Source organism: Xyrauchen texanus, chromosome 5 (assembly GCF_025860055.1).
Source record: "Xyrauchen texanus isolate HMW12.3.18 chromosome 5, RBS_HiC_50CHRs, whole genome shotgun sequence".
In the NCBI taxonomy this organism is placed as follows: Eukaryota; Metazoa; Chordata; class Actinopteri; order Cypriniformes; family Catostomidae; genus Xyrauchen; species Xyrauchen texanus.
This window is the reverse complement of record NC_068280.1, coordinates 24,187,272-24,199,669: the sequence shown is the minus strand read 5'-3', so window position 1 is coordinate 24,199,669 and position 12,398 is coordinate 24,187,272. Positions and strand designations below refer to the sequence as shown.

Sequence of the window (12,398 nt, the reverse complement as noted above, 5' to 3'; positions counted from 1 at the left end):
GTGTGCCTCTCCATTCTTCCTCCAGACTCTGGGACCTTGGTTTCCAAATGAGATGCAAAATTTGCTCTCATCAGAAAAGAGGACTTTGGACCACTGAGCAACAGACCAGTTCTTTTTTTCTTTAGCCCAGGTAAGACGTTTGACATTTGAAGCCCATGTCCAGGACCCGTCTGTGTGTGGTGGCTCTTGATGCAGTAACTCCAGCCTCAGTCCACTCCTTGTGAAGCTCCCCCACACATTTGAATGGCCTTTTCCTGACAATCCTCTCCAGGCTACGGTCATCCCTGCTGCTTGTGCACCTTTTTCTTCCACACTTTTCCCTTCCACTTTGATACAGCACTTTGAGAACATCCAACTTCTTTTGCAATTACCTTTTGAGGCTTTCCCTCCTTGTGGAGGGTGTCAATGATGGTTTTCTGCACAACTGTCAGGTCAGCAGTCTTTCCCATGATTGTGAATTCAACTGAACCAGACTGAGAGACCATTTAAAGGCTCAGGAACCCTTTGCAGGTGTTTTGGATTAATTAGCTGATTAGAGTGTGACACTTTGAGCCTACAATACTGAACCTTTTCACAATATTCTAATTTTCTGAGATTCTGAATTTGGGGTTTTCATAAGCTGTAAGCCATAATCATCAAAATTATATCAAATAATATCTTACTTTGCTTGTAATGAGTCTATATAATATATTAGTTTCACCTTTTAAGTTGAATTACTGAAATTAATGAACTTTTGCACGATATTCTAATTTTTCGAGTTTCACCTGTATATATATATATATATATGAGTTGACCTAGCACAGGTGAGGCTTTATATGTAACATACCCAGAGGCGTGACCATTAACAAAACATTGCTGGAATTCTTGCAACAGCAAGGCAACACCCGGCTTGAACCTTGTCAAGCACTAAAAAATGAGAGAGTCTATCAAGCGTGCTGACATTTTCACAGTCAAGTTTCATTCCTAAAAGGAAGCTTGCTGACTGGGTAACACACTCCTTGCCTAACTGACTTTGAGGCCCAAGTGCTCTAAGTGTGTAAGCAACAGATCCCTGTGCTTGCACTCCAGTTCCTCTGATTTTGCTAAAAGCAGCAAATCATCAAGGTAGTTAGGCTTGACCTAAAACTGATATGGCATCCACTTGAAGGCAAATCTCTGAAAATTAAAGTATGCATCTTTCAGTTCCACTGACTCGAACCAGTCGAATGGACGGACATGAGAGTATGCTAATGTTCTTCTATTTGTTTCCCTGTCTTGTCCAGGGGATATATTTCCCAAGGTTACAAGAGCCTGCCAGATCTAGTTCATGTTCAGTGCGATGTTTGACTCCCACTGCTGTGTTGCTGAGCGATGACTACTTACTGCAGTCTTTGCAAACCAGACAGCGAGGGGCAATTTGATGATCACTGTCTACCTAAATCTATTAAGATAGAATTCAGAGAGGATGAACTGCTACCAACTCCTAACGTACAACATGCGATAGTTCACTGGTTACTGCATTTAACTATGGCTTCATAAATGAGTTAGCTATCTTGCTTGCTGTCCACATGAAGGAACAAAAGTAACTGATATTCTTAGACAGCTACATAGCTGGCTATATCAAACCTAGATCAAATATTTATAATATCTAGCTCTTTTAAATGTTCAAAAACATTGTTCCATTACAATGTATGTGCATTTATATATTAATGTATGACTTATTTAATTGAATAATGTTAGGCTACTTTGACATTATTTCCCCAAAATAATGTCAAAGTTTAAACTGTGAACAATAATTAAGCATAGAAGTTAGACATAAGATATCAATATCACTGAACAGTGGATAGTACAAAATTACAGATGCATATTAACTCATTAGTTATTTGAAACAATGACGGTTTGTTGAAACCTGAAAAGAGACAGCAGACCCATCTACTGGCAAGAACAAGTAGAGTTCAACAGCTGGCTGTAAATGCATGGGGCTTAAAACCTAGCTGACCATAATTTCTGCAGTGAACTGAATGAACACACAAGTAATCTACCACAGGCAGCGCCCATTGCTTTTCAGTTCAAACAGATGGTCTACAGCATGAACAAAGTCAAAGAAAGCATAAAACATTACATTTGTGAATCAAAAATCTTCAAAAAATGTCATAGGCTTGGGGCAATACATCAGGGGCTTAAGCCCCCGAATCTTCCCCCCTCGCAACGCCCCTGCTCATGCGGTGCCTCAAAAAGCAGCGGAAGTTGGATATTGGGCAGAGAGGGGACCAGCATCAGCTTTGTGAAAGAAAGCGAGCCGAGAGTGAAGCGTCTTTAGTTTCAAACACTTGCATTGTACTCAACGAGCGCGGCTCAGCCCAGGCAGATAAAACAGTGCTTGTGCCTGTCAGAAAGAGGGATAAATCACTCACATGGAGAGAAACATTTGTGACATTCCATTTTGAAAAAGAAGCATTAAGAAACTGCTTTTAGTTCTTTAGCTAGAAAGAAACACACTCAATGTTTACAATGGCAGTAAACAGAATTTTAAATGATATGATGATCATCATAAGTATAATGAAGAAAAAAATCCACTCGCTGTTCAGGTGTGCAGTTCAAGATGATGAATGAGTTAGGCTTGCAGAGCACAAGTGTTGTAATTGCGACCCTGAAAAGAAAAATTCTGATGAACTGGCACTGTGCTCTGGTTGACGCACGCATAAGTGGCCAAGCGAAAATGGCAATAAGATTACAGTGATTTGACTTTTGGGAGGAGTTCCCACTGCGTCAGCTACTAAAGAAACTGACTTGAAAGGGTATCTTCTTCTATACATTGTCATTTTTACATGCATTAATTACTCTGATTAAATTCTCACAACTTTCATTAGAAAGATTTGATGAAAAAAACAACTTGCTGTCCAGTATGTTTTTCACTCACTACAACGAACCGGCTAATAAGAGTTATTCATTCAGAAGGTAGCTTCTATATGTTTTCAGAAGAATCAGAATCAGAATGAGCTTTATTGAAAAATAAATTATTTGTGATGTAGATTTAAAAGAACAAACTCTTAAGTGTCATTTGTTCAGGAATCTGGTTACACTGGTCACGCTGTATGTTTCATGCTGTAGATTCAAAAGAACCATCTCATAGGAGTCCCAACCCTACTGTCGACAAGCTAGCTACTTGAATAATAACATTCAGTCTAATGGCACAGAAATCTGTCCCCTTGAGTACTGAGGTGTGTTAACATCATAGTAATGTTTGGCATACTCGCAATGCTTTGACCAAGAATTTGTGCCTGCATACTTAAGAATTTTCCTGGCCTAATTCATGAAACTGAGTTTCTCCTCTTACTTGGACTGTGTCTGCTTTGTGATGTTCTTTATGGTGTGCCCCTCTTTCCCAATGATGGCTCCCACAAACTGAGTCGGTACAAGGATTCTTAGAGGCAGCTCATGCTGACGCTGCCTGGGACCATGGAACCCTCCCATGGCCCCTGGTTGACCAAACTCCTGCTCCCGGCTTCCCGTCCCCATTTTGGATGCCCCTCGCAGGACCTGGGGTCTTCCACCCCCGTCCCTTCCTGCCTCCTCGTCCAGTATGTACGACAGCCTGAAGGAGTGATTCTCAAAACTGTGGCCTGTCAAATTCTCAATGGCACTACAGGAAGAAGAGGGAGAGATAGAGAGAGAGCACAGAGATAAAGGATAACAATCATGGAAACAACCAATACAATGCACATTTTACAAATACAGACAGCAAGGAGTACCACGACATAAATAAATGGATTACAAATATATCAGCTATACATGGGTGGATGGAAGAGAATGGATCAATAAATGCATGGATAGACAGAAACTGATCTCTTAAACTTTAGCTTTCATGCATGTGTAACATTACCCACAGCAGTTTCTGTGTCTACTAACTGCAAAGAATGACTCCAACAAAGTGATTTAGTACTCACTCACCAACACGGTTTTATCTTATTCTATAATCTGATGTTTATACCTTTTCATTCTGATGTCTACAATCATATTTATGATCAAATATTTGTTTACAAATTTATTAACATTAGATATCTGAAAGGGGAGAAGAACACTTTTTCCAACTAACTACATTCTAAATACCTAAATGCATTCTCCAACTGAGGATGACCCTGAATGCCCCAAAAGGGAGCTAAATCAGACAAAGTGTCCCTTTGTATAACCTAAGTATGTACACACATACACACCCTGTCTGTTGCTGTTATGGCCACCTCACTACAGATGCTAGTACAATTACTGAGCGCCTGCCTGTCGACAATGACAGGAAATAGTCAATCAGACAACTCATAACACACACATATCCACCCACTGGGACAGACCTCCCTGAGATTACAGCACCAAAAATAAGATCCCTGGAGACCAGAAAGCATCCAAATCCCTAAACACTTCTTTAGCCACACACATACATGTTCACACTCAGGTACATAAACCAAGGCATGCACTCCAAACAGTCATAACCACCTTCCACAGTTCAGTGCCACCTAACTGTTGACTGTATGTTTGATTGATCCCATGTGACTAGTACTCCCATTTAAATACAAACAGATTATCTTATGTTAACTTAACTATTATTTACATTATCCAGTGGTGAGAAAATTCCCACACCGTCTGATGTGGATCTACTACTGATATCTAAATGAGTTAACAGCAACATCTGATGAGTAAGAGAAAGTGGATTTGTGGCTTAAAGGGTTGTTTGAAAGTGTTTGTATGTGTGTTAGCCATATGAGAAAAAGATCAAGATAGGGTTAAACACCAGCTGGCAAGTCCTGGCACCTCACCCATTACACGCACACATTTACAGAGGACTTTTATCAGCTGCAGAGAACACGGATACTATTGTTAAAGGCCAAGTGTTCAATCAGAGCAAACATTCTCAGCATCTATCAGCTGATGTCAATTCATTCATAATCACAGATAAGCAGCTAATGCTACAAATACAACATCAAATATGTGAAGTGCTGTTCACAGTTTTAAATCTTCCTCTTTCTACATTAAAAAGTGCCAAATAACATGACAAAAACATGAAAGATCTGGTCTTAAACCCCATCTACACAAGTGATGAGGGGATGCGGCACACTGCAATAGCTTAAGACTGTCTACACTGAAAGCATCAAAATGAACTTTGAAAATTACATGCATCTAACAAGGACCAATCAGCTTTGAGCTCAAGCCTAGACTTGAGTAGTGGTTCAATGAGTGAATGATGTATCCTCCTTTATTTTCAATGGAAATCAATTGTATAAAAATCTACGTAGAATATAATTATTACGATGATGTTATTATTGCTAGAACTGTTTATACATTATGTAACATCACCAGTTTACATTAACAGAACAGAAGTTATATAATTATATAACAAACATATTTTTGGTAAAAAGTTTACACACTTGATGTTTGTTAAGAAAAATAATTTCATATAAGCCAGATGTTTTATTTTTATTTTATTTTTTGTACTTTATTGTCTGTTCCGATTTCCTGGACAGAAATTAATCTTTGACACTGGCATAAAAAATATCTTATCAGACAATACTGTACATCCACATACATACCACATAATGAAACACATGGAACACACATTTGTCCCCATTAAGAACATACATAAAACTAGTGAATACAATACATATGCATTTATATACACAAATACACACACCTACCCATGTAAATGTATAGTACCTCAATTAATAATTTGGTTTAAAACAGTTACCGCCAATGGAACAAATGATCTTTTATATATGTTCTTTTTAGCCAGCGGTACACACAGCCTATGCCCCGAAGTGAGGGCCTCAAAGCAGGAATGGATGGGTCTGATCTGAATATACTGTAATTGCCTTTTTTTCCATAAAATGTGAAAATAGCTCTTGCAATGTGCTCTGTTTCTGGCCGGTGATCTTATATTAAATATTACATATTAATTTATTTTTCTGTCTCGAGGTTAAATTACCATACCACGAAACAATATTATATGTTAAAATACTTTCGATCATTGATCTGTAAACAATGGTTAGGACACTCCTATCAATACTAAAATTTCTTAATTTCCTGAGTAGGCCTAAATGCTGTCTTATTTTCTTATGTGTAACATCCACATTTTCCTAGAATGAGAATTTGTCATCAATGATTATACCTAAATATTAAAAATGTTAAACTTGCTCTACCTTTACACCTTTTATAATAACTTGTTCATATAAAATGCCAGCCGTACCTGTCCTATTTTGATTACCACAGCACAATTCCTTTGTTTTTACATACTCAAAATAAGTTGAACTTTTCGTATCCGTTTGGCAAGAAAATAAAACCAAGTCATCAGCATATTTGATTAAAGTGAGATCGTCCCTGTTACATTGAAGTTCATTAATATAAACAGAAAAAAGCAGAGGTGATAATAAACATCCCTGTGGTAGCCTTGCTGTCTATGTTAGCAGCACATCAGAAGTATAACAAGGTGTCTGTTCACTAAAGGCACAATGTAACACTTCCTGTGTAGACAGCATCAATGTTTACCATGGGAGCAGTTTGCTTCAACGCACCGTTTGTTTCTGCTGTAGACAGGGCGTGAGCCTTTCCATTGGTAGGACAGTTGCTACATGATTTTAATTTTCTGATTAACAGTTTTTATTGATTCACACAACTGACAAAGAAAAGAAAAACATATTCACTGAATCAACATGTCAGCCCCATTATTCCCTTTACCCCTCCCAATCCCCAACCCCACCCTGACCCTCAAAAAATATCCCTGTGATCACACTTGAAACACACACACACACACACACACACACACACACACACACACACACACACACACACACACACACACACACACGTTGTGTTTCCATGTTTTATGGGGACTTTCCATAGACATAATGGTTTTTATACTGTACAAACTTTATATTCTATCCCCTAACCCTAACCCTACCCCTAAACCTAACCCTCACAGAAAACTTTCTGCATTTTTACATTTTCAAAAAACATCATTTAGTATGATTTATAAGCTGTTTTCCTCATGGGGACCGACAAAATGTCCCCACAAGGTCAAAAATTTCGGGTTTTACTATCCTTATGGGGACATTTGGTCCCCACAAAGTGATAAATACACGCTCACACACACACACACACACACACACACACACACACACACACACACACACACACACACACACACAAGAAAATAAAATAATCACACACATTTAAAACTCCACTTCTCTCTCCACTGCCCTTCCCCAAGAGCCCTCCAAGAAGGCCAAGAAGCTGCCCATTTTTATTAAATGAACCTAATTTGCCTAGCCTTCTACATAACATTTCCTTGAATACCACCATCCTCTCCATCTCTGTGCAACACTCTTGAAATGAGGGCACTTCAGCCAACTTCCATCCCCTAAGAACAATCTGTCTTTCAATCATGACACTGGCTAGGACCCAATTTTTTATATATATTCCCCCTATATTAATGACAGCCTAAAATACAGAGTCTGGGGCAAAATGAAATTTTAGTGCCCAATACGACACACAAAAACTCTGAAACCTCAACCAAAATGATTGGATCTTAACACACTACCAAAAAACATGGGTTGTGTCTCCATCTTCTGATTGGCATCGCCAGCAGGTGGGTATGTCTTTCAGACCAAGTCTTTACAATCTAGAGGGGGTCCAATAGAATTTATGTAAAAATCTTAAATAAGTCAAACCCTTGCATCTCTAGATGTAGACTTGATGTCTTTTAGAATCCTAGCCCACACTCCCTCCTCCACCTTTTCCAAAAGAAGTAATCACCACTCCCTGAGTATCTGCCGCTTTAGGGGGGTGTATGCTACTCTCAAAAATAGTACAGAGCTGGTGGAAAAGTTAAAGAACCTAAAGAACTAAGACGTGGGAATCCCAAAATCTTGAACCATATTTTCAAAAGGATCTCAACACTCCAATTTCATATAGGTCACAAAGCATATTAGCCTCCCTCTCAATCCACACTGTTCAGCAGAAAGGGGACTGTGGCAGGGCGGAGGGCGGGGCCGGGTTGTGATTATACACACCCGGTCCCCTATCAGGCTAATTAAGGCTCCGAGAGGGATAAAGGCCGATGCGACGAGAGAGAGATAGTTTACGGACATGTCCGTCATGTGTGTGTTTGTGTCTTTTTAAGTTTATCATTAAAACTATTATTTATATTGCCAAGCCGGTTCTCACCTCCTCCATTCTATCGAATTACGTTACAGGGACTTATTACTACATATTTTGGGGTTCAGCCATATGCTTGAGGCTACATTTATATAAATGTCCAAATTCAACACTCTGGACACTTTTGTCCATACCGAGTGCAAATGCGAGATAACGGGGTGTAATTTAACTTCTCCAGTTAGTTTGATAGAAAGGCTTTGCAATGGCAAAATAGGGGCAAGAACTTCCTGTTCAATACAAAACCAGGGAGGGGCTCTCTCAGGTGGAAGTGACCAATGAGCCAAATATCTGAGACCAAATGCAAAATAATAAAACAAAATCCTGGGTAGGCCTAGCCCACCTTTGTCAATCGGCTTATGCAATTTACTGAAATGTAATCTGGGACGTTCACCTTTCCAAATGAAGGACTTCACTATGCTATCAAATTGAAATAAGAGAGGGGGACATCTATAGGGAGAGATTGTAGCAGGTAGTTGAATTTTGGAATACAATTTATTTTAATAACATTAACCTTCCTAATCATCGATAAATGTAATGAAGCCCACCTGCCCACATCGCTCAAAAACCTTTTTATTAAATGGGTCAAAATGAACTAAATAAATCACACAAATTTGCTGGGAATAAAATACCCAAATACTTAATGCCCTGTTTGGGCCACTGGAAGGCGCCAGGCTGAAAAGCTACTACCAGGTAGTAAGTACACTGTCAGATCCAAAGAGAATTAGAAAAAGGAATGAATAATTCTGTGGAGGCAAGGCACAGATCTAATGGGGTCGGAGATGAAAAATAAAATATGATCTGCTTAAAGCAAAGGCTTATGTGCCACACCTACCACCATAACCCTTGGAAAATCATCCTCCTTTTTCATCATGGCTGCTAATGAATGGTTCCAGGGCAAGACAGAACAATAATGGGGAAAGAGGGCAACCCTGCCGGGTGCCCCTATCCAGAGTAAAATAATGTGATATTAATCCATTAAACCATAAAGTAACTTAATCCACCCAATAAAAGTATTCTCAAACCCATACATTTCCAAAATCTTGAAAAGATAATCCCATTCAACCATATCAAATGCCTTTTCAACATCAAGTGAGATGGCAGCAACCAGAGAATGATCATTTGCCACTGACCACATGATATTGATTAAACGCCTAAAACCCCACTGATCTATATGTATAAGAGATGTCATAACTTAATCGGTTAGCCAAAATTTTGGACAATATTTTAACGTCTAGCTGAAAATTAGCTAGTGTAATTGGAAATTGGATGGTAAGTAGTGTAAAGCTAGTGTAATTAGAAATCAGACTTATCTGGGCTTGTGTCATGGTTGGTGGAAGCTTTCATTCTTTAATGAATCCATATAATCTTCTACCAAGAGTGGAGCCAGTTCTGTAGCATAAGATCTAAAAAATTCAGCAGCAAAGCCATCTGGCCCCAGAGCCTTGCCTGAAGGCTGAAATATAATCTACAGTAGACAAAGATAGAATTCTTTAAAAGCCTTATTAATATCAATGGCCGAGGAAAATATTTCACCACTAGCAGATTTCACTGAGGGAATGGTAGAAAAAGACTCACTCTGTTTTATATATCTAGCCATAAGATTTCCTGCTTTGTCCCCCGACTCAAAGTATGACTGTCTTGTCTGAATAGCTAAAACTCCACCCTCCGCGGGGGCCATTAGATGACATTCAGTGCTTCAGCTCTGCCTCAACACTTTTAATATTCCCTTCCAATTCCACGAGTTCTTGTTGTTTGGGTTTTTTGGTAAAAGCGGCATACTGTATAATCCAGCCACTAAGAACTGCCTTAAGTTCCTCCCAAGCCACATTCACAGAGGATACTGAGGACCAGTTGGTCTCCATATAGACATTGATTTCAGCCTTTGGCATTTTTTGGAATTCAGGATTTTGCAAGAGGGATACATTAAGATGCCAACTACATAATTTCCTTTTCTTCATATGTGGCAACATTTCTAAACACACCAGAGAGTGATCTGAGACTAAAATATTTCCAAATGAGCAATCAATGACAGATGAAATGAGGGACTTAGATATATATACAAAAATCTAAAGTAAATCTTATGGACTGATGAAAAAAAGCATGCCAGATGGGTTCAAAAGCCTCCAATATCTGTAAGACCAAGATTTTTACACATCCTGTGAAGCGTCAATGTTCCTCTAGAGGCTTGCACACATTTGCTTCACTATGATCAAGGACTGAGTCCATCAAAAGATTAAAGTCTCCTCCCAATATTATATCATGAGTGGTGCCAGCAGCTTGGAACAACCCTGATCATTGATGTTAGCTGCATGAATATTAGCCAAAATAAGACTTTGTCCCTGAAATACAGCTAAAACAATAATGACTCTTCCTAATTTATCTTTACTCTGTTTGAGACATTTGAATTTAGACTCTGATGCTCTTACTCGAGCCAGCACTATAAAAAAAATGACCACCCTATATCTTTCCAAAATGTTCAGCTTCCTGTGGAGAAAGGTGCGTGTTTCTTGAAGAAACACTATATCATATTTCTTATGGTTAAGAAGAGAAATAAACTACCTTCTTTTATGGGGTGCCCCAACCCATTAATATTCCATGTGGAGAGAGACAATCCACTCATATAAACATTTTACATTTTGATATACAAGACAAAAATAGATTGTGTCAAAGACAACATTATAATGACCACATTCCAACATCGGTGTAACAATCAAACCCTGAACATCCCTTAAACAAAAGAAAAACTGAAATTGCGCACGACAGTGCCAACTGGTGTCCATCCCAACAAACTCAAACAGTCCATGTATGCCAACGAGAACCCCGTGACAATTTTGCAATCAGATTGCTCAAGTCCGGTGTTTCTATACACATTTTGTGAGACAGGAAAAGATAATCTATAAAACAAACTCCAGCCAATAGCCAGAATAAACACAAAGAGTGTGTAGATTCATCCACAAAACCACCCTAAAGGTGTGTTTTTCTACAAAATATACAGCCGCTAAGCAGAACAGCACAAAAAGAATGCACAGATTCTTCAAACAGTCAAACTAATGTTCAGTGAGCCAGTCCACTTGGCTGCAACATGAGTACAAGTAAATCACTTACTCCAATAACTTTGCAAGAAATATTCCACAAAATAAACTCCAGCCGAAAGGCGGCACCAGCACAAAGTCCTGAAGATGTGTTACTCTATAAAATAAAATCCAGCCACTAGGCAGAACCAGCACAAAAAGAGCATCTGAGGGGGCCTGCGTAGCTCAGTGGTAAAAACTGGCTACCACCCTTGGGGTTTGCTAGTTCGAATCCCAGGGTGTGCTGAGTAACTCAAGCCAGGTCTCCTAAGCAACCAAATTGGCCCGGTTGCTAGGGAGGGTAGAGTCACATGGGATAACCTCCTCTTAGTCGCTATAATATGGTTAGTTCTAGGTGGGGCACGTGAAGTCTCCACATGCGCTATGTCTCCGTTGCAATGCGCTCAACAAGCCACGTGATAAGATGCATGGGTTGACGGTCTCAGACGTGGAAGCAGCTGGGATTCGTCCTCTGCCACCCAAATTGAGGTGAGTCACTATATGTCCACGAGGACTTAAAAAGCGCATTGGAATTGGGCATTCTAAATTGGATGGAAAACATTGAAAAAGAACATGTAGAATCTTCAAAAATTCAAGTGAATGTTCAGTGAGCCGGTCCACCCGGCTGCAACGTGAGCACTACAACACGACCCACTCACTCCACTTTATGAAGGACATCGCTTGCTGTGGGCAATGTTTTACGGCCATCCTTAACATCTATTCTCAATTTGGTCAGGAATATCAGTGCAAAAGCGACCTTCCATTGATGTAAAAGTTTCTTGCATTCCTTGAATCGATCATGTTTCACTCTTGTCGAGTTTGCAATGTCTGGGAACAAGAGAATGTTGTGGTTTTTACAAGAAAGCCTTCCTTTACTCCTCGCGTAACACAAAATCTTTATCGGATGATCTCAGAAATTTGGCTGAATTGATCTGGAACTGTCTCCATCAGCAGATGAGCCGGAACCCTGTGAACACTAGATCTCCAGCGAGTCAGTCCACGAATTCCACCATATTCTGTACCTCCAATCCCTACGGGACGCCCACGACACGGATGTTATTCTGCCGGCTACGGTTATCCATGTCCTCCAACTTCTCCCAGACACACACCAAATTCACTTTGGTCACTAACGGCTTAGCAGATAATTCC

At 39.6% G+C, this 12,398-nt stretch overlaps 1 protein-coding gene across 8 annotated transcripts in view; it reads right to left on the bottom strand.

Moving 5' to 3' along the window:
- igf2bp2b (insulin-like growth factor 2 mRNA binding protein 2b) overlaps window positions 1-12,398 on the bottom strand; it is a 91,120-nt gene that overhangs the window by 31,773 nt on the left and 46,949 nt on the right. For all 8 annotated transcript variants that reach the window (XM_052126050.1, XM_052126057.1, XM_052126053.1 and 5 more), the window contains exon 2: window positions 3,317-3,622. In XM_052126050.1, the coding sequence (XP_051982010.1) occupies window positions 3,317-3,498 (182 nt within the window). In that variant the 5' untranslated portion in view covers window positions 3,499-3,622. The remainder of the gene's footprint in view (window positions 1-3,316; window positions 3,623-12,398) is intronic.